Source organism: Leucopleurus acutus (genome assembly GCF_964270905.1).
Source record: "Leucopleurus acutus genome assembly, chromosome: X".
In the NCBI taxonomy this organism is placed as follows: domain Eukaryota; kingdom Metazoa; phylum Chordata; class Mammalia; order Artiodactyla; family Delphinidae; genus Leucopleurus; species Leucopleurus acutus.
This window is the reverse complement of record NC_139148.1, coordinates 42,475,044-42,494,922: the sequence shown is the minus strand read 5'-3', so window position 1 is coordinate 42,494,922 and position 19,879 is coordinate 42,475,044. Positions and strand designations below refer to the sequence as shown.

At 52.3% G+C, this 19,879-nt stretch overlaps 1 protein-coding gene across 5 annotated transcripts; it reads right to left on the bottom strand.

The window, feature by feature from the left end:
- Positions 1 to 339: 339 nt before the first annotated feature.
- On the bottom strand, positions 340 to 19,399 carry HDAC6 (histone deacetylase 6; the record flags this gene model as incomplete). 5 transcript variants are annotated; one of them, XM_082864916.1, is made up of 29 exons in its annotated part: positions 19,285 to 19,399; positions 18,101 to 18,241; positions 17,888 to 18,016; positions 17,664 to 17,752; positions 15,422 to 15,506; positions 15,293 to 15,333; positions 14,223 to 14,319; positions 13,979 to 14,076; positions 12,884 to 12,988; positions 12,691 to 12,759; positions 8,954 to 9,080; positions 8,792 to 8,857; positions 8,641 to 8,700; positions 8,473 to 8,562; positions 7,853 to 7,959; positions 7,696 to 7,763; positions 7,281 to 7,452; positions 7,059 to 7,187; positions 6,719 to 6,887; positions 6,275 to 6,408; positions 5,674 to 5,742; positions 5,372 to 5,564; positions 3,727 to 3,876; positions 2,228 to 2,402; positions 1,651 to 2,117; positions 1,463 to 1,567; positions 1,183 to 1,329; positions 957 to 1,085; positions 340 to 741 (listed from the first exon to the last, which is right to left on the bottom strand). In XM_082864916.1, exons 2-29 carry the CDS (start codon positions 18,209 to 18,211, stop codon positions 673 to 675), a joined length of 3,450 nt encoding a protein of 1,149 aa, XP_082721042.1. In that variant the 5' UTR covers positions 18,212 to 18,241; positions 19,285 to 19,399. The 5 variants fall into 5 exon arrangements, with proteins under 5 accessions (XP_082721042.1, XP_082721041.1, XP_082721045.1 ...); XM_082864915.1 differs by lacking the exon at positions 19,285 to 19,399 and having other exon boundaries at positions 18,101 to 18,440; XM_082864919.1 differs by lacking the exon at positions 19,285 to 19,399 and having other exon boundaries at positions 953 to 1,085; positions 18,119 to 18,440.
- Positions 19,400 to 19,879: the final 480 nt, after the last annotated feature.

Below are 19,879 nucleotides of genomic sequence, written 5' to 3'. Positions count from 1 at the left end.
AGACAAAGACAGATGAAGACACTGAGGCCTAATGAAGACACTTCATGATAGTTTTCTTGCCTTCCCAGCCCAGGGTGTAGCTGGGACTGGCTGTGAGGCTCCTATTTCTAAGGCAGGAGCTCATTTTCTCACAGATTCCCACCATTTAATCTCTTATGGAGCCAGCCAAGCTGCTTGCTCTATTTCCAGTTAGTTTTTGGATGAGCAGGGGGTTGACCTGATAAAGACCCACACCCTCATTCCTTCATTACTCATCAGCCCTGTTGGCCAGGAGGGTGAGCTTCTTTACCCACTCAAGATTAAAAGCTTTCTCCAAGTTTTGTAATAGCTTGTACTTTATTACATATGCAACCCCGCCATACCTGCCAGTTGATCCCCCTCCCCTCCAAAGTATCATCTTTATATCAGCCCCCTCTTGGGGTCACTGAGCTGCTCCTCTTGCCTTCTGGAGCAGAGTAGATGGAGTCCCTTGAGCAGGCAGTGGGAGATCTATAATTGATCACAGTCCTCTTACAAATATATACACTTAAATCAGCACCCTGGGGGAGTTGTAAAGGGTCTTCAGGATGGGATGGAGTGAGGCTACCCCTCATCAGAGGTATAGCTTGGAATGAACTAAGGCTGGTCTATCTTGGGTCTCAGAAGGTGAAGAAGAGGAGCACACTCTGGGATTTAGTGTGAGTGGAGCATGTTCTCCCCAAACTTGTTCTGGTGGGCGATGTTCTTCACAGCTAGGAGAGCCTGAGGAGGAGGCAAGAGAGGGGAGATAAGAGTGAGCATCCCTCTACCTCAGCCAGGAGGCTACCCCCACTCCAGCCCTCAACCGCCCTGTCTCTTGGCCTATCCCACATGCAGAAGGGTCTCCATTCGCCCCTTATGTAATCACAAAAGATGTGGGGGGGCAGGGGGGAGTGTGAGTGAGTGTACACACATTAGAGGGTCTGCCCAGGGCCCACCTTGTGGTGAACGTAGGCCTGACAGTGGTAACACCAGGTAGACAGGTCGGCGTAGCTGAGTACCAGCGGGTGTCCCGAGCCTTCATGGTGTTGGAGCATATGGGCATTGATGTAACGACTGCAGTAGACCTGAGGTTGGGGAGCGAGCATTGGGTGGGGAATCAGCACCCACCTGTGGTTTGCTCCTGGGCCAACCTCCACCCTATCCCTTTCCTCGGCTGCATACCTGGTAGCAAGACAGACACACCCAGTTCTCCTGGAGGGCTCCACAGTCCTGACAAGGTTGGGTCACATCCAGGCCTGCTTCAGGTACAGGGCATACTGCCACCAAATGGGGACACCAGGGCAGTGGTGTTACAGCGTAAAACATGGCCTGGGGGTGGGTGAAACTGAGTAAGGTAGGGACTCCACCTCCCCATTATATGTCCCTATAGCCCATGCTCCTACGTGGAGGCACAAATGGGCATGAGAAGGAAGCCACTGTTCTAGCCTCTCCCAGAGCTCACTTGGTCAGTGTCAGCATGGTCTCCAGTGACATGCATCAGTACTGACTCATTCATGTCCTGACCTCCAGCTGCCTCTCCTAGTAGCTCCTCCTCTTCTGGGGGTTCCTATACACACAGAGATAAGAGATGAATCCGGGAGGCCTGATTCTTGTCCCTTCTTCCCCCTACTTGGGTGTGGTGGGCCTTACCTGTGCCTTGTCTAGTTCCAAGGTCCTGAGATTTCCAGTCAGTTTACTGGGGGATATCTGAGTTGTGGCTCCTTGCATGGGTGACGCTGGAGGAGTCTGATTGTCAGTGCATGAGGCTGGAGGGCTTTGGATCAGCTCAGCTCCCCCCACAGCCTCCTCCGAGGTGGTCTGGTCCAGCGTGGCATCCCCTGTGGCTGCCTCTGAGGTGGCCTGGTTCAGCGCAGCAGCTCCTCCCATGGCTGTCTCTGATGACTGGTCCTGAGTGAACTCCATCACAGCTGTCTCTGACGTAGTCTGGCCTGGAGTGGACTCTTTCACAGATGTTGCTGAGGTGGCCTTCCCTGTGCCTGCCTCCAGAATGTTCCCTTCTGGCATGGTCATCCCTTTGGCTGACAAAGGATTGGCTGCCTGGGGTGCCTTCTTGGTGATCAACTTAGAACTGGAGGGTCCCTCTTTATCTTTGACCTCTGGAACCATGGAAGGGAGATCCTTGAGTGTGGGTGCTATCCCTTCTCCCACCTCTAATCCCTGCCCTCCCCTGAGCCCCCACTGCCCGCAGTTCCCCTCACCCACTCACTTGTGACCCGCAAACTGCACCAGTATCTGCGATGGACTTGGATGGTCTCGGAGATCGAGGCCAGGGCCCCTGACAGCGGGGGCCGCAGCAGGGTCAGCAGGGGTGGCGGGTCCCCAAGGAGGGAGTGGGTGCAGGCGGCCATGGACTCCGAGATGGATGTCAGGTTATAACCACCCTTTGTTAAGGAAAAGAGGAGGGAAAGGTATGATGAGGGGGGTCCTCAGGGAATTTGGGAGATGAGATGTCCTGCCTCCCAGTCTCCCCTTGGGGTCCTGCAAGTCTGGAGGGTAGGTACTGGGGACAAGTAAGTAGAACCCACATCTGTCAGATGGACAGCGCCCACTATGTGAGGTGGTTGTTGAGGGGGACAGAATTGTGACATAAAGTGCAAGATAATAATAACCACAAGAATGACAGTACTGATGGCAACATTAGTAAGCGCTGACGTTCATTAAGTGCTTGCTGTGTGCTAGACCCTATTCTAAGCACTGAATCCTCACAACCGCATGTGCTGAATCCGTGCAGGAACCTGCCTTCACAGTATGGGAACCCCTGGCTCCACCCACAGAAGGCGCTGCCCTGCCCTGGTACAGGAACAACTGGTCTTTCTCTCTATGTGAATCTGTATCCTGACCTGGTACGGGAACCCTCTTTTCTCACACTCTATAGGAACCCCAGTCTCTGCTCTTTTTCCAGATAAAGTAACTGCGGCTCACAGTGGTTAGATGACTTGTCTGAGGTCTTAACAGCTGGTAAGAGGCAGCACTGAGGTTGGAACCTGGGCTACCTGAGGAAAGGGTCCACCACCCTGCCCTGCCACAGGCAGGCCTGGGCACACAGTGGGACATCTTACCAGCCAATTAATCTCTCTGTCACTTATTGTCCTCATCTGTGAAGGAGTACAAATGACAGCACAGAAGGTTGCTGAGTGGGTTAAACTAATGTACGAACAACGCATAACCATAAGAAGCCACAGCTCTTGCACAGGGCTTACCATGTGCCAGGCACCCCTCCACGATTGGCCATCCACACCTTACAGACAAGGAAACTGAGGCACAGGGGGTGGGGGCACTGAGTACTTTACAAAAAGTCAGTGAATTTCCTTTGTCTCAGGATTTTGTTGGAGGTAGTTCAAGTAGAGGTAAAAAGTAAAGACTCTGGAGCCAGGCTGCCTGGGTTCAAGGCCTGGCTCCGTCATTATTAAATGTGTGACCTCCAGCTAGTCACCGCAGCTCTCTGTACTTCAGTTTCCCTGATCTTGAGAGAGGAAAATGATGAGGTCAGTAGACCTTACCTCACAAGGCTGCTTTGTTAAGTAAATGCATTAATAATGCACGTAAAGTGCCAAGAAGAGTGTCTTGTACATAGTGAGTGCTCAATTAAAGTTGCTAATGCTGGTGTTATTACTAATGCCCACTGTGTGCCCACAACCCCAGGTGGGGACATCCAAGTCTTCCCGACCACCCTCCCACAGCAGGAAGAGGGACTGAGACAGCTACCTCTAGGATAAGGATAATGCGGCCATTGGCCAGGCCCATCAGCAGGTGGGTGAGGTGGGCATAGCCCTCAGGCGACACCTGGCAGCTGCCCAGTGGGTCCCCCCGGGCAGCATCGAAGCCAGCTGAGACCAGCACCAGTTCTGGGTTAAACTGAGGCAGGGAGAGAAGAGACACATGAGCATGAGGGTGGGGGCGTGGGGAGGCAGCAGTTCAGGGAGACCTAGAGACACAGACAAGGACAAACGAAGACATGGCAATGCAAGTCAGAGAGATGGAGACATGGGACCTGGAGCCCGGGAGACACAAGACCAGAGCCCTGAAAATAGGGAGGGGAGGACATGGAGACACAAGAGAGATTCAGAGACGTGGACACATCAGACACAGATTTAGAGACCCGAGATACAGAGATATGGAGATGTGAGAAACAGACGGACAGGGTCATGAAGCAGAGTTGTGAGATGTGGAGACTCATGTCAAGAGATAGTGACATGAGACAGAGAGATATGTCCTCACATACACACCCAAGGGTGAGACCAAGAGCCACACACTCCCCTCCCTGGGTCGAACATGGGACACATGGGCACAACACAGGGTTTTACACACATGGTACCAAAGAAAGGTGCACACATGTTTCCATCACAGAAGATGACAACACAGGTGCCACACACAGAAGATGGTCACATACAGTCACATACACCCACACACAATCAGACAGTCTCACACAGACCAGACTATACATAGTACTAGTCACACACGCACACACAGTTTCTCAGAGGGAACAGTAATCCACAGCTACCCCTGCACAAACACAATCATACACATGCCACCACCACAGTCACAATAGTCACATGTGCTGTTGCACCCACAGGAGGTGGTCGCTTGCACATGGTCACACACACTATTTCATAGAGTTACACACACACAGAGATAGTCACAGCCAACTGTGCACAGACACACATACACATCTGAACACGCATGTCTGCACAGAGGTCACAGAGATGGCGCTCACGTTCATCCACCCTCAGAGTTAGTCATGTACACATGATTTGCCACACATACACACAGTTTACACACGGAGGAGGCAGTTACCTACAGCCACTCACACAGAGTCAGGGAAATGTATATAGGCCATAGGAGAGAGAGATGACTGTCACACACAGCCTTCCACATGCAGAAAGTCACACACTGGCTGTCAGAGAGAGCAATGTGCAATGACGTACAATATCACACCCACCACACAGAGCAGCGGTAGTGACAAATAGCTCCCCGTGCAGAGTTTCACACGTGCTCGAACCCCTCTCCACCTGGCACGTGCAGTTCCACAGAGATGGCAGTCACATGGGGCCACCATCACACACAGATAGGCACTAGTGATGGTGTACACACAGGACAGGTACACAGCCAGGCACGCCCCCAGGCAAGACCACCCCCGCACACTGCCAAGTCCTCACAGTTACACACAGAAGGCAGTCACATACAGCCACTGCACAAACATACCCAAAGGCCATCAGAGTCACATCCCCTCCCCCAAAGCCATCACAGCAGCCACCTGCAGGTCCTCTCACAGGATCAGTCACTGAGACATTGGACACATGCACGCCTGCTGCCACCCACACAGTCTTGTCACGTGCGTCCTAAATCGTACCTCATAGGCAATGGGAAGCACCAGACGATGCCAGGCAACCAGGTAGTCGGCGTCACCCAAGCGGGGCCCATTCCAGGCCACGTTGACGGTGTAGCCCGTGCCTGCAGCCTGACCTATCTGGCTGCTGGCGCCCTCGTCCCCCATAGGAAAGAAGGCGCCATGATCATAGCGGTGCAGAGAAATGTACAGCACGCTGCAGGAACACGGTGGGCAGGAGGGATGTGCCTGGTTAGCGAGGCACCCATGAGGCATGGCCCGCCCACCTCCCTGACCACACCCCACCCCCTGCCGCAGCCCCTCACCTGGGGTCCTCCTCAAATATGTGCTGAGTTCCATTACCATGATGGACGTCCCAGTCCACGATCAGGATCCTGAGGAGGGAGGGGACAGCTTCCCAGTTACCCCAGGACACTTGCCCCCTGGGGGAGGGCAGGGACTAGACCCCTGGAGTCTGTATGCAGGGGCATTTATTGTGGATGGGAGGACCCTGGGTCCCTGGGGAAAGCACTGGGTAGCAGGCTTGTGGGTCCTATCAGAGTCCTAAGGGCTTCACTGTGGGCCCGAGCAAGTGCTCAGGGCCAGATCCCGGGCCTTGTGTGGGTAAGTGCCAGGGGCTAGATTGTGGGTCTTTTGAAGGAAGCACCAGAGGCCGGACCCTGGCTTCTGTTGGGATAGTCATCAGGGCCAGAAATTCTGGGGAAGGGGACCCTAGATGCTGTTTTATAATCACCTGGTTGCCGCAATCTGGGGATCCTATCTGGGTAAGCACTGAAAGGCTAGATCCTTGGTCCTTTTCTGGAAGTGCTGGGCAATTGGACCCTTGGGTGGTTCGGGGTAACTTTGGGGGCTGTACTACAGGGCCTGCTGCGTAAGCACCAGGCGGTGGGGACAGGGAACACTTACCGCAGCGCACGCCCACTGACGGCCTGGGCATGGCGAGCAGCCACAGCCACAGAGTTGAAGAAGCAGAAACCGCAAGCGGCATCCCGCTCTGCATGGTGGCCGGGGGGACGCACCACAGCAATGCCATTCAAAACCTGGGGGAGGGGCAGGGAACAAAGATTAGACCACCCACCCTCCCCGCTTTCCCTTCCCTTTCCTCTCCTCTTCCATCTCTCCTGTCCCTCTACTATTCCACCAGCTGCTAGGGGCCCCCAAGCCTGTAGCCCCCATCCCACTGGGTGTACTTCCCCAGGAGCCAGGCCTCTGGTGAGCTGGGATCTCCTCCCATTGCATGCCCCCTTTCCTCAGGCCTGGCCCACCTCTCAGAGCCCCCTCTTTCCCCACCCTCCACCCCCAGGACTTCCTCTCCTGGAGCCCAAGGTCCCCTCCCCAAAGTGCAGGCACCTCTCCTGCCAGCACAGCCTCCACCAGGCGGCAGGCGGCGCCAGCAGCCAGCTGCGCACAGGTGAAGGTGCTGGGGCAGATGTAGATGGAGTCATAGCTGGCGCCCTCGCGGTGCAGCTCCCGGGTCTTCATCTTCTCCGTGGCCCGCAGACGATCCACGTGCTCAGCACTGGAGGCACAGAGGGGGCACTCAATGGGACAGCCAGGTAACTCTGTCCCCTCCACGTCCTCTCCTGTGTCTCGCAGCAGCTCCACGTAATAGAGGCAAGCCCAGGCTCCAGCCCCCAGGGTGGCTTGCGTGCTCTGAGGCCCCACCCCAACCCGGCCACAGGGGTCTGACCTGTGGCAGGTGAGCAGCTCAGCGTCCGTGGCTGGACGTGCGGGCAGGGCGAGACAGCGCCCGGCAAGACCCAACTCCTCCAGGTGGTGCATGATACGCTTGATGCGCTGAGGCGTCTCGGGGTGGTGGCTAGGAGTGGGGGAGTCGGAGGCAGGGCTTAGTGCGCTTGAAGTGGGGGCTCCCTCCCCTCCTCCCACTTAGCCCGGCTCTCTGACTGCATACTTGTCCCACAAGTTGTAGTGATCCATCATCTGTGGGTCATAGACCAGCCCTGTGCGAGCCTGCAGCACCGGCCACGTCAGGTTTGGGAGCTCAGGGGGCTGCCATGGTCCCTCCGCCTCCTTCTCCTCCACATCGTCCCCCTCCACAGTGTCCTCCTCCTCCAGGGTCTCAGCTGCATGGGGAGGCCACATTCACCCTACTCCTACTCCCCCACCCTGGATCCCCTTAATACTCTGGAACTCAGTTTACCCAAACCTAAAAAGGGGTGGGAGGCCTGAAACCAGGGCCCAGTGAGAGAGGGCCTGACCCTCCCCCACCAAGGCATCGAGGAAAGTCAGAGTGGGGTCTGGAGGAGTCTCCTCCCACAGCTCCTTCCCTGCCCAACCCCCCACCCAGCGCACTCCCTGACAACTACCTGATCTCACGAAGACCTCCCAGAAGGGCTCAAGGGCTTCCAGAGCACAGGATATAGACGCCTGGGCACTGGAGGGCAAGGGAGAGGAAAATGTGACCAACTGGCCCCTGAGTGGGTAATGAGGGGCCTACTTCTCCCCTCCTCCACCTGGGCTCACCTCGGGCAAGGGGCGCCAGGGAACTCCAGCACGGGGCAAGGGTCTCCCAGAAGGGTGTGGAGCGAGGCGCTGACGCCCTCAGCCAGGGAGCGGAGGTCGTAGCCACCCTGGGAGAAGGAGTTCACATGAGGGAGGGCAGGAAAGAACCAGATGTTACCAGAGAAGAGTAGGGTGTTGTCAAGCAACAGGGCATTTTTTTTGCTGTACACGGGCCTCTCACTGCTGTGGCCTCTCCCGCCGCGGAGCACAGGCTCCGGACGTGCAGGCCCAGCGGCCATGGCTCACAGGCCCAGCCGCTCCGCGGCATGTGGGATCCTCCCGGACCGGGGCACGAAGCCATGTCTCCTGCACCGGCAGGCGGACTCTCAACCACTGCGCCACCAGGGAAGCCCAAGCAACAGGGCATTTGAAGGCTGACTTCATTTCATGTGCTGGACAGTATTATGGGATGATTACTACTATTCTAATGCCCATTTTACATAAGGAAAGCAGAGGCACAGGGAAGCTGAGTGACTTAGGAGAGGTTGTTCAGCTAGTAAGTGGAATTGCTGGGACAGGACTGAAAGTTGTTCTTATGTCTTCCAGGATCCACGGGCTGAGAGACGAAGTGAGTCACTCACCTCCAGTGAGAGGATCAGCTTGCCTCCTGCCAGACCCATGAGCAGGTGGGTTAGCTGGGCGAACCCTGCCGGAGTGGCGGCCATCTCGCCCTGGAGGGACGAGGAGGGTCAGCCCTGCTCTGTGCAGCCCCCTTCTGCCCTCCTGCCATCCCAGTGCACCTGCCTTACCTTGGGGTCCCCTTGGAGGGCATCAAATCCAGCAGCTACCAGGACCAGCTGGGGCTGGAACTGAGAGGGAAGGAACTACATGAGGCCACCTGCCCTCACGGCCCTTCCCTCAACATCGCCTCTGCCCCAACACACCCCAGACCCCCAGGACCTCAAGGGAAACTGGCAGCAGGACGTGCAGGAAAGCGGCGATGTAGTCGGCATCTCGCATCCCCACCTGCAGACAGGGAGGCATGATGGGGATGTCCTGCCATCTGCCCTGAAGGGCAGGGGTGGGCCTCATTTTGGGGGCAAAGGGTGGGCAGATACTGACCTGGTTCCAAGGCACATTGATGGTGTATCCCTGGCCTTGGCCAAAACCTGTGGTGGACCAGTTGGAGGCTGTAAGGTGGGGCCAGAACCGACCCTGCTCGTAGCGGTGGATGGAGAAATAGAGGACACTAGAGGCAGAGAAAAAAAAGAGGTGGGGGTTGAGGAATCGGTCCCCCCAGAAACCCCCAACCCACAGCTACCACGGTTGACTCAACCATTCATTCATTCTCTCATTAATTTCCCCATGAATTCTTTAATTCATACATTCATTCATTCTTCCATTCAGTTGCCAGCTTATTCATCCTCTCATGCATTAATTCTTCCATTTATTTATCCATTACCTCACTCACTCATTCATTTGCTCTCTTACTGAAATTGCTCCCTCAGCAAACACTGCTGCCCCTCTCAGTGCCCACCCAGTTCTAGCTCTGACACCCTGAGAGCTATCAAGTCTATCCCACCCCCTAGGGCTCCTGACCCTGTGGGGGACTCTAGATCATGCTTGCCCACCCACCAGCAGGACAAACCCTGTGACACTGGAGGCCCACAGAGGCATGAGGCTCTTAGTTGGCGGGAGCCGGCTAAGGCTGAAAAGAACGCCAGGCAAGGCTAGGGAGCTTAGTATTTTCCCTGGAGGAAGTGGGGAGACTCAGGGCCTAGGGGTTAGGAGGGGTGGGACTTGGTTCTGTACATGGAGCTGGAGTGGGGATGCTGGCTGGGGCTCCATGAGGCCAGTGAGGGGGCAATTCCTTGTCTCCAATACCTTACAGGCTACCTCTACTATTTCTTCTATTTTCTAGGTGAGAAACTGAGCACTCAGAGCAGTGAGGGGGGCTGACACAGAACAGATACTGAAAAGACACAATGGTATATGTTCTGATAGTAAGCCAAGTAGGAGGGCTTGATTCTGACTGAGGCGATCAAAATGAATATCTCTCATCCATCCTTCCATCCATCTGTTCATCCACCCCCTGCCTTGTTCCAGAAAGGACTTAAGGCAGCATTTTTTTCCTTTTTTTAGGGAAATGCAAGAAATAGTGGTAAGCAATAAATCTAGACAAACTTAACAGTCACATTTTAATAAATGTTGATAATATAGTTGTGAAATTAAATGCAATTGGTATACAAGGATTTTTGGAATTGGGGGATAAAGACCATGTGAAAGCTCTGGTCTTGAGGAGATGGGAGATGACTGTTTTACTTTTTTTTTTTTTTTTTTGACTGTTTTACTTTTGACTCTAACAGATAAACATACAGTAGAACATAAATATTATCATCAGGAAAGATAGGAATAAAGAAAAGATTTGAAGAAAGTCCACCCCACAAGAGAGCCACCAAAGTCAACAAACAGAAGAACTAACACCCAAGGAAATTAAGTTTATAAAGCAAATAGAAGGAGATTTTAAAATAAGTTCAACTGACTTCCAGTAAAAGAATGGTGGACTGATAGCACAGGTATACCTCCTCATTATCCTACAATCCTAGTCAAAAGATAGTAAAGGGATTTTAAACAAATATCAACCCAGGAAGACAGAAAGTGGGAGAAAGGATGTCAGACAATTAGAGACTTCAACACATCTCTGGAAAGTAGTCTGAGGCTCCAGGGGCCACAGCAGGCCCTCTCCCATGCTGAACAGGTTGGGAAGTCACCCAAGACAATCTGAGGTTTCCCTTCTGGAGAAGTCAAGCACAGATCCAGGTCAATGCTCACAAAATCAATTCTGAATAGCCAATTCACTGAATAACCAATTCACTAAATTTACTTGTTTCTTTTAACTACTAAGCTTTAGTTTACTAAATGAATTCTTGTTAATTTTCTTAGGCATAATAACAAGAATTCCTTAATATCATTAATCATTCTTTTTCGTTTTAAAAGTGCATTGGAGGCAATAGCTGTGTTATTTTGTGGATATATGACTATATGCATAGATATGAAGAACTGTGAATATATTCAATGCATTCTTCTTTATGAATAAGAATGTATAAATGAAAAAAATCTATCCATGACCTTCAATCTCCCAGCTCCCCATCTCTCAATCTCTTAACTCCATCAGGAGGGTCCTGGCTGGAGACAAATTGGATAGCCCTTAAAATACTATTATGAAGACAAGGAAAACAACTAAACTAAAGCTTAGTAGAGCATAAACACAGAGAGGAAGAAAGTGCTCTTGAAGCTTAAAAGAAGGAATGGAAGGTGAAGTTGAGGAAATCTCCCAGGACACTGAGCAAAAGGAAAAAAGAGACAGAAGACATGAGATAAAAAATAAGAGACACAGAGGATCAACCCAGGAAGTCTAACATCTGACTAACAGAGAGACCAGAGAGGACACAGTAGAAGAAATCATCAACAATCTAATAGAAGAAAACTTCTGAGGATTTAAGAAAGGCATGAGTCTTCAGATGCAAAATATCTACCACTGGTAAGCAGAATGAGGGGCAGGGTGAAAATTCACAACACCAGGGATAATAGAACCTAAAACCTCCCAGAGAGGAAAATATATCGGAAAGGAATGAAAATCAGACTGACATCTAGACATCTGTCAGCAACACTGAATGGTGGAAAATAATAAAGCAATGTCTGGAGAACAACCAACCTAGATTAGATAATGGGCCACAGGAGCTCAGGAACCATGAGAATAAGTGGAATTTATGCAGTCAATTCAATAAAAGGCTGGATAAAACAGCAACTATTTAGTAGTGTCCCCTACTGACAAGGATGGGCTCAATCACTTTCTGCAGGAAGGGTAAGGTGGTTCTCTTTCTGGAGGGAAGTCTGGCACTAGATTCTAGACTTTCAAGCACAGTGACCCTCTGACGAATTGGAAATTCATCCTACAGATATACTCAGAGGAGTATAAAATTATATATTTACCAGACTATTCACTGTAGAATTATCTGTAGAGCAAAGACTAGTAAGACCTATAAACGTCCTGGGGTTAAATGGCCAAAGGTATAGCCATACAATGGAACACTGTACAGCTCTTACAGAGAACGAGATGCTTTTCAGAGGAACTAACATGGAGAGGTGTCCAAACCATGCTGTTAAATGCAAAAAGCAAGTTGTTGAAGAAAATGTAGTGGTAGTATGTTAATAATAATAATGATAATGATGAATATTCGTACATCTACAGGAAAAATTCTGTAACTATCAACAGTTACTTTTGACGTGATAAGAATTACAGGAGACTCACTGCTTTAGACGTTTCGATATTTAATTTTTTTGTTTGATTTATGGCCATGCCATGTGGCTTATAGGATCGCAGTTCCCCGACCAGGGGTTGAACCCCAGCAGAGGCAGTTAAAGCCCGGAATCCTAACCACTAGGACACCAGGGAACTAACTCCCTTTAATTTTTTAAAGAAATAAAATTTGCAGTATTGTCATAATCGGAAAACATAAAGTAGTAATTTGAGGTTCACTCCAGCTCCAGGATAAATTGGTGAACGAGATCTCCAAGCATTTGTAGGCTCAAATCTCGTCTCTTCAACTTCTTCTCTCTATGACCTCTTAACCTGTAAGCCTCAGTTCCCTGATCTGTAAAATGGGGAACCCAACAGTCCCTGCCTCAGAGTGAAATTAAGAGACAGCAGACACACAGAGGGCAGTACCAAGCCTGTTGCCAGGGCAGGCCCAACAAATGTGAATGCTTCCCCTTCCCTCCTGGGCCCCTTCTGGCTGTGCCTGTAAAGGTGGCGGGTGGCTGGGAGTCTAGCATCTAGGGTGGTACTCTGGGCATACCTGGGGTCTTGGTCAAAGGTGAACTGTGTTCCTTGACCGTGGTGCACATCCCAATCCACGATAAGGACCCTGTGAGTGAGAGAGAGGGGGGCACTACGTAAGAAGATCAAGGAGCATCTGGGGGAAGTGCCTAGACCAAGATACCCAACCCTGTGCCACCCTCATTACACCCGCCCTGCTGCTTGCTGCTGACCTCTGAATGTCATGCTTCTGTTGAGCATAGCGGGCAGCCACAGCCACGTGGTTGAACATGCAATACCCGTCCATGAGACTGTGCTGGGCATGGTGTCCAGGAGGCCTGGGAAGGGCAGGGAAGGCCACAGATTGATGGTGGTGAGGGGTCCTCCTCTTCAGAGATGGACTCTTCCCTGCTCTCTAATCCTGGACCACCAACTCCCCCAGTGCCGATGCCTGCACATCTGCCAGGAACTGAGTAATTGGGTCCCTCAGATCCTCACCCCCAGTCTACTCTTCTCTCTCTGAAGGAAATTTGATAATGCTCATTAAAATTATCAATGCATACACCCTCATACCAAGTCCTTCTGCTCCTGGGGACTTAGTCCACAACCTATATAACAAAAAGGGTGAAATAACATGTTTATAAATGGATGATATTTGGTGCAGCATTTTTTGGAAACAGCAAATGATTGGAGAGAACCAAAATGCCCAGTGGTAGCAGGCAGGTTAACTTACTGTGCATTTGTATAATGGCGTTCTACATGGGTCTAGGCTATACACTGTTAAGAGAAAAGCTTTCCAAGATATATAAGTGAAAAACGCATGATACAGGGAGTGTGTCGAGTGCTACCATAATTTGTGGCTAAAAAAGGGGAGGTAGGAGAAAAGCTACGTCTTCTGCATTTCATCACTTCTGAGATGCCAATGATGAGAAGATGTACTGTGATTTTACATGCCAATAACAAAGCAGAAAATGCTGCCAAAGGAATTCTGAGACACCGTTGTTTATAAGATGCATCTGGATTTCAAGATGTTTCGAATATGAAAAAAATATACATCTTAGAATCAACAAAATATGGTATTTATTCCATGAATGGCACAGACTATTTCTGGGAGGACACAAGAGTCGTTGGTGACAGCGACTGCCTCCAGGAGAGGAAGCAGGTGTCTGGAGACGGGGGTGGGGAGGACTTTTACTTGTACCGGACCCCCAACCTTTTTTAACATTTGATTCTTGAACCATGTGAATATACTTCCCATACCATTACCTTTTACATTTGAGAAAGGAATTTTTTGTAAAGTAAAAAAGCCTTATGCTAGTGGGTCCTACCTGATGATCGCCATGCCATTCCGGATCTCAGCCCTCAGGACTGCATCCACCAGCCTGAGGACGGAGCCTGAGGCCAGGCAGGCGCAGGTGTATGAGTTCTGGAGAGACAGTGGGGAGCCAGAGAGGGAGTGAGGGAGATAGCAGCCCTGTCCACTCAGCTGCCCCGCTCCAAGGTGGGGTGGATGTAGGGATGGGGGACCCCGGGATTGCCACCACCCTCTGCCCTCACAGTTCTCATCCATACCGGATGCAGATAAACTGAGTCATAGGTATCTGCTAGGACACGGAGTTCCCCCTCATTCATGTACTGGGTCGTCTCCATCAGATCAATGTATTCTAGACTGGGTACATAGATGGGGGATGGGATTCAGGGGCCCGCCTCCCTCCCTGGCCCTGAACCAGGGCCCTATCCCCTTCCCAGCTGAGTCCTCCATGCACCAAACCCCTGGACAAGTCAGGCCTCCTCAACTGTCAATCCAGGGAATAGCTGGGATGTAGGATACCTTCCCTGCTTCTTCCCCAGCCTGCCTCATTTCCAGTAACAACCCTTGCCCTCTACTCTGGCCACATCAAATCCTACCTCCAGGTCTTTTTTTTTTTTTTTTTTTTTTTTTTTTTTTTTTTTGCGGTACGCGGGCCTCTCACTGTTGTGGCCTCTCCCGTTGCGGAGCACAGGCTCCGGACGCGCAGGCTCAGCGGCCATGGCTCACGGGCCCAGCCGCTCTGCGGCATGTGGGGTCTTCCCGGATTGGGGCACGAACCCGTGTCCCCTGCATCGGCAGGCAGACTCTCAACCACTGCGCCACCAGGGAAGCCCAGTACCTCCAGGTCTTTGACCAGACAGTTCCAGCTGTCTGCATCTCCCTTTCCTCAGCCTTCTGTTTCATGGGACTCATTCTTTTTCTCCTCTTAAAGCTCAGCTAAGATACCCCCTCTGCCACACTAACTTTCCTTGAGCCATACCACATCAGGACTCTTACTCTGGGTTCCTTCAGCCCCCTGGGGGAACCCCCTGATCACTCTGTCCACATATCCATCATCTGTTTACACATCAGATTATAATAACAAAAAGAGCTCATCAGGGACTGATGATATGTCAGGCACCATTCTAAGCACCCGACACATATCAAGCCCTCCTGAGGAGCTCATGTTTACTAGCCCCCAAGTTACAGGTGATGACACTGAGATTCAGAAAGGCTGAGTGACTTGCCCAAGACCACAGAGCCCATGACATTCCTTCCCAAAGCATCTGGCCTGCCCTGGTTGGCCCAGGGCAGCCTCCTCCCCATCCCTACAAGGCCCCTAAGCCTTCACCTGTGAACCAACATCAGCTCCTCCTTTTCGGCAAATCGGGCCTGGGGAGACATGAGGAATAAAGTGCTAAGGCTCAGGCTGTCCCACCAGCTGCTGCCCTCTGCCCAGGATGTCGGCTGGGGGACTCACCTGAAAGGACACACAGCGATCCAGGAGGCCCTCCTGGATCAGATGCTCCTTGATGGCATGGAGCCGCTCAGGGCCTTCAGGGAAGCTGGGTTGACAGAGATACAAATACAGATATAGATACAGATATATATGACACTGGTGAGCACCACATCTGTTTCTGCACATCTTCCCCATCTGCCCTTCCACAGCTGCTGACGCATGAAACTTTGGAGTCATCCCTGGCGTCTGTTGGTCTCTGTTCTCATGATATATGCAGAGCCTGGCCCTCTCCTATCACCCCCACTGCTGCTACCATAATCTCTCGCCTGGGCTATTGCACTCAGCTGGCCTCCCAGCTTCTGCCCTTGCTCCCCCAACAGTCCTTTCTCTGCACAGCAGCCCAGACACTGGTTAAAACTCAAATCAGGTCACGTCCCTCCTCTACTCAAAAACTTCTCCTGGGGCTTCCCTGCTGGCGCAGTGGTTGAGAGTCTGCCTGCCGATGCAGGGGACAGGGGTTCGTGCCCCAGTCCGGGAAGATCCCACATGCCGCGGAGTGGCTGGGCCCCTGAGCCATGGCCGCTGAGCCTGCGCGTCCGGAGCCTGTGCTCCGCAGTGGGAGAGGCCACAACAGTGAGAGGCCCGCGTATCGCAAAAAAAAAAAAAAAAAATTCTCCTGGCTCCCAGCTCACTCAGGGTAAAAGCCAATGTCCTCCCCATGCCCCAGAAGGCCCTTGACGACCTGCCCCATCCCCTCTTTGACCCCTATCTCCTACTGCTCTCTCCATCACTCACTGCTTCTCCTACACTGGGCTCCTCCCTGTTCCTCAGTCAAACCAAGTACGTTTCCACTAGCTCTTCTTCCTGCCCAGGACAATCTTCTCCCAGATGCCTCCATAGCTCACTCCCTCACCTCCTTCAGATCCCTGCTCAGATAGTAAGGCCTTCCTTGATCATCGTATTTAAAACTGAAGAGTCCCCTCCACTGCACTTTCTGCTACTCTCCCTCCCGCTTCAGTGTTTCTCCACAGCACTTCTCTTTCTAACACACTTTATCACTTGCTTTTTCCTTGTTTACTATCTGTCTCCCTCCTCTAAAATGTAATCTCCACAAAGGCAGGAGTTTTGTTTGTTTTGTGTACTGCCTGTCCCTAGCGCCTCAGGAGACGGTAGATATGTATTCAATAATGAAGTCTTTTGCCATCCTGAGTCTTCCACTGGGATAGGGAAGATAGATACTAAACTAGTAAACACATAAGTATAATAATGGACAAACAATGGCATGGGCTAGGAATATCTTGATGCTCAGGTGTGGGGGAAGGGGAGTGGCTAGGCAAAGTCCTCTCGGAGGGTCTCCTTGAGATGTGAATGTTAACTAGGAGACAAGTAGGTGGAAATGAATCTCTGGAAAAGGGACTGGCCAGGGTAAAGACCTGAGATGAGAGAGTGCCTCGCATGTTGGAAGAACAGCAAGGGGATCAGTGTGTGTGAAGTGAAGCAAAGCGAATGAGGGGGAGGATTGGCTGACGAGGTCACCGTGGTGATATGGAGCCAGATCACATGGAACCTTAGAGGCCAGGATGAAGAATTTGAACTTTACCTTCAGGGTAACACCCTGCCCTTGAAGGACTTTAAGAGAGAGAATATCATCTTGTACATACTTTTTTAGGCTGTTGTGTGAAGAACAGGCAGCAGGGGTGAGGGTGGAAACAGGGAGGCCTCTGCAAGTCTAGGTGAGTGATGATGGTGGTGGCAGTGGAGGCGGTGAGGAAAGGTCAGATACTGAATACATTTCAAACACAGAGCCAAAAGAATTTGCTGATGGATTGTAATGTGTGACTGAATGGGAAGTGTAATTCTTCCATTTCAGCACAAACATCCCTTCTTCAAGGAATCCTTCTGGGAGCCCTGGATGCTAGTCTAGGGTCCTCTATTAAACACTCTTGAAAGCTCTGGTCTTAGGTCCTCCTTCATTAAACACCTCACACTGCTGATGGCGGTTTAGTGACCTGCTCTCCTACTCATCTGTCAGCTCCCTGTCGGTCTTGTCTGACACATTTGTATCACCATCTCCGGCACACAGAAGGCACTCAATAAATGTTTGTTGGCTAAATGAAAACAACCCATTCAAGCCTGAGCCCCATCTCCCTAAATCATCTGCTTCCATTCTCTAGGCTAGATTAAGACAGGATTCGTTCTTCTAATGTGCTCTAAGTGTTTGTCTTTGTATGGCTTGGGTATGGCCTGGAGGAGCCAGCCTCACCTGTCATCCCAGAGGCAGTGGAATTCATTTAGCTGCTCATCGAACACCAAGCCAGTGCCAGACAGTGTCCTGGCCTCCCGGTTCAGATCCTGCAAGGAAAAAAAATGGGAGAGACTGATGCACTGAGGGCCTGAGTCACAGGGAGCATCCCACACTGTCCAGGATGGAGAAGCTCAGGGTTTTGATTGTCACAGGAGGTTAAATTGCGGCCAGGCCCCTCTCACCAGCCCTTGCAGCCCCACGACTAGGTCTTGCTCGGCTGCTTGACTAAGCTTCTTCATTCTGCCTTTCTTCTTTACCTCCGCTAGATTGGGGCTGGAGCGGAGTACGGCACCCTTTTTAACACCTCGCTTCTGCCAAACAGAGAGAAGGGTCAGAGTCCAACGCACGGTCCGCTGCTCCCCCTCCCCCTCATCAGGGCAGGTGTGGGGCCTCACCGAGGTCTGGGGTCTCACCGAGGTGACGCTGGAGTCGTGGGCGGGGGGATGGGGATTGTGCCTACTCCTTCGCTGTCTGGTTGTGGTGGAATCCTGGCCGGTGGAGGTCATGGCTGGGGAGACTTCACCCCTCACGCGTTTCTTGAGGGTGGGGTGGAGGTGACTCTGAAAGGGCCCAACGCCCTGAAAACCCTACATCCCAGCCCTTCCCAGGCCCCGCCCCCTACGCTAGTCTCTATCCCTTTTGCTATCTATTCCACACCACCTTCTAAACTCTGCCTCTGAAGGCTCTCTCCCTCCAGCTGGGTGTCCATTCTACCTGGTCCCGCCCATTCCACTAGGCTCCACCCCTTTAACACTATTCTTTCTCCTTTCAAAGTCTTGCCCTTTCACAGAGCAATTAACCCCCTGGCTCAGTCCGTTCTAGAGCCTTCCCTTTCCAGCTAATCACCGCCCCTTCCGCTCTGTCAAGCCCCATTCCCAGACCCTTTCATTCCTCAAAGCCTCGCCCAGACCCCACCCCTTCTCAAACCTGCCCATTCCAGCCAATCTCCCGGGATAATCACCCACTCTTTCACTCAGCCAGACCCAGCCAGGGCCCCGACTCCACCCTTAACGATCCACTTAACTCCACCCCTTTTCGGCCCGACCGGCACCTTCCACTTGGCTAGATCCCGCCCCTAACGTTTCAACAAGCCCAGCTCCTCAGGGGACTGCCCCTTTCCTTCCACCAGGCCCCACCCCCTACCCAGGCCCAATCCCTAACGCCTCACCAAGCCCCTTCAGCCAGTTCCGAGCCACCTCCCGCTAGCCCCTCCCCCTTCCCGCCCCCGCCGTCGACGCGGGCGCAGCCCCTTTTTCAAACTCCGCCTTTGGCTTACGCCTCAAAATTCCCTGAGCACCCTCATTTCCGTTGGGCCGGGGCTCTCTACAGCCCGCCCCAATCCCTCCCACACTGGGGGTCTTGCCGCAAGGCCGCGCCCCTCGTGCGGGCCACACCTCCCGCGAACTCACAAACTGCGGGTCTGCGCGAGAGCTGGCGTCGCAGGCAGTGCAGTGTGTGTATGAAGCGCGCGCCAGCGGCTGGACGATGCGCTCGGGGTCAACCTCGCCCCTCCCCCAGCCACCGCCGCTGTCGTCCTGGTGGCCATGGCCGCCGTCCCTCCGTCCCTGTCCAGTGTTACCTTAGGAGCCCTCCGGACCGGCGCCAACTGTACCGTGCGATTAACTCAAGAGTGCAAGCAAGCAAGGCCGTTAGAAAGGGGCGTCTTCTCTCCTCCCAGTGGCTTCCCGCGGGACGCGCCGTGATGACGTAGTGAGGGCGGGCTGGTGGGCCTGGAGCGCGGTGGGAAGTGGACAAGGCTGGTGGCGGCCAAAATGGGAGTGGTGATGTTAATAAATGTGAGGATTTTCTGAGTTCATATTCGCTAAGGTGGTACACAGGAAGCACTCGCCAAATGTTAGCTATTAATATTCTGCCGGGAAAATGAATGGTGGAGCGGAAGGAGTCTTAGTAGAGGCAAATAACTGTGATGATAGCAAGTAATATGTGACAGGCATTGTCGCAGGCCACAATTCTACGAGGTAGTTCCTTAAAGCTGTTTTGAAGATAAGGAAACTGAGGTTATGCGACTTAGCCATGTGACCTTGAGCAAGTTACTGAGCATCTCTAGGCTGCAGTTTCCTCATCTGGAAAATTGTGGTAATTATAGTGCCGGAGCCAGAATGGACCTCAGGAGGGGAGTTTTTCTTTGGGCGGCGGCTCTCCCTGTCGGCTCC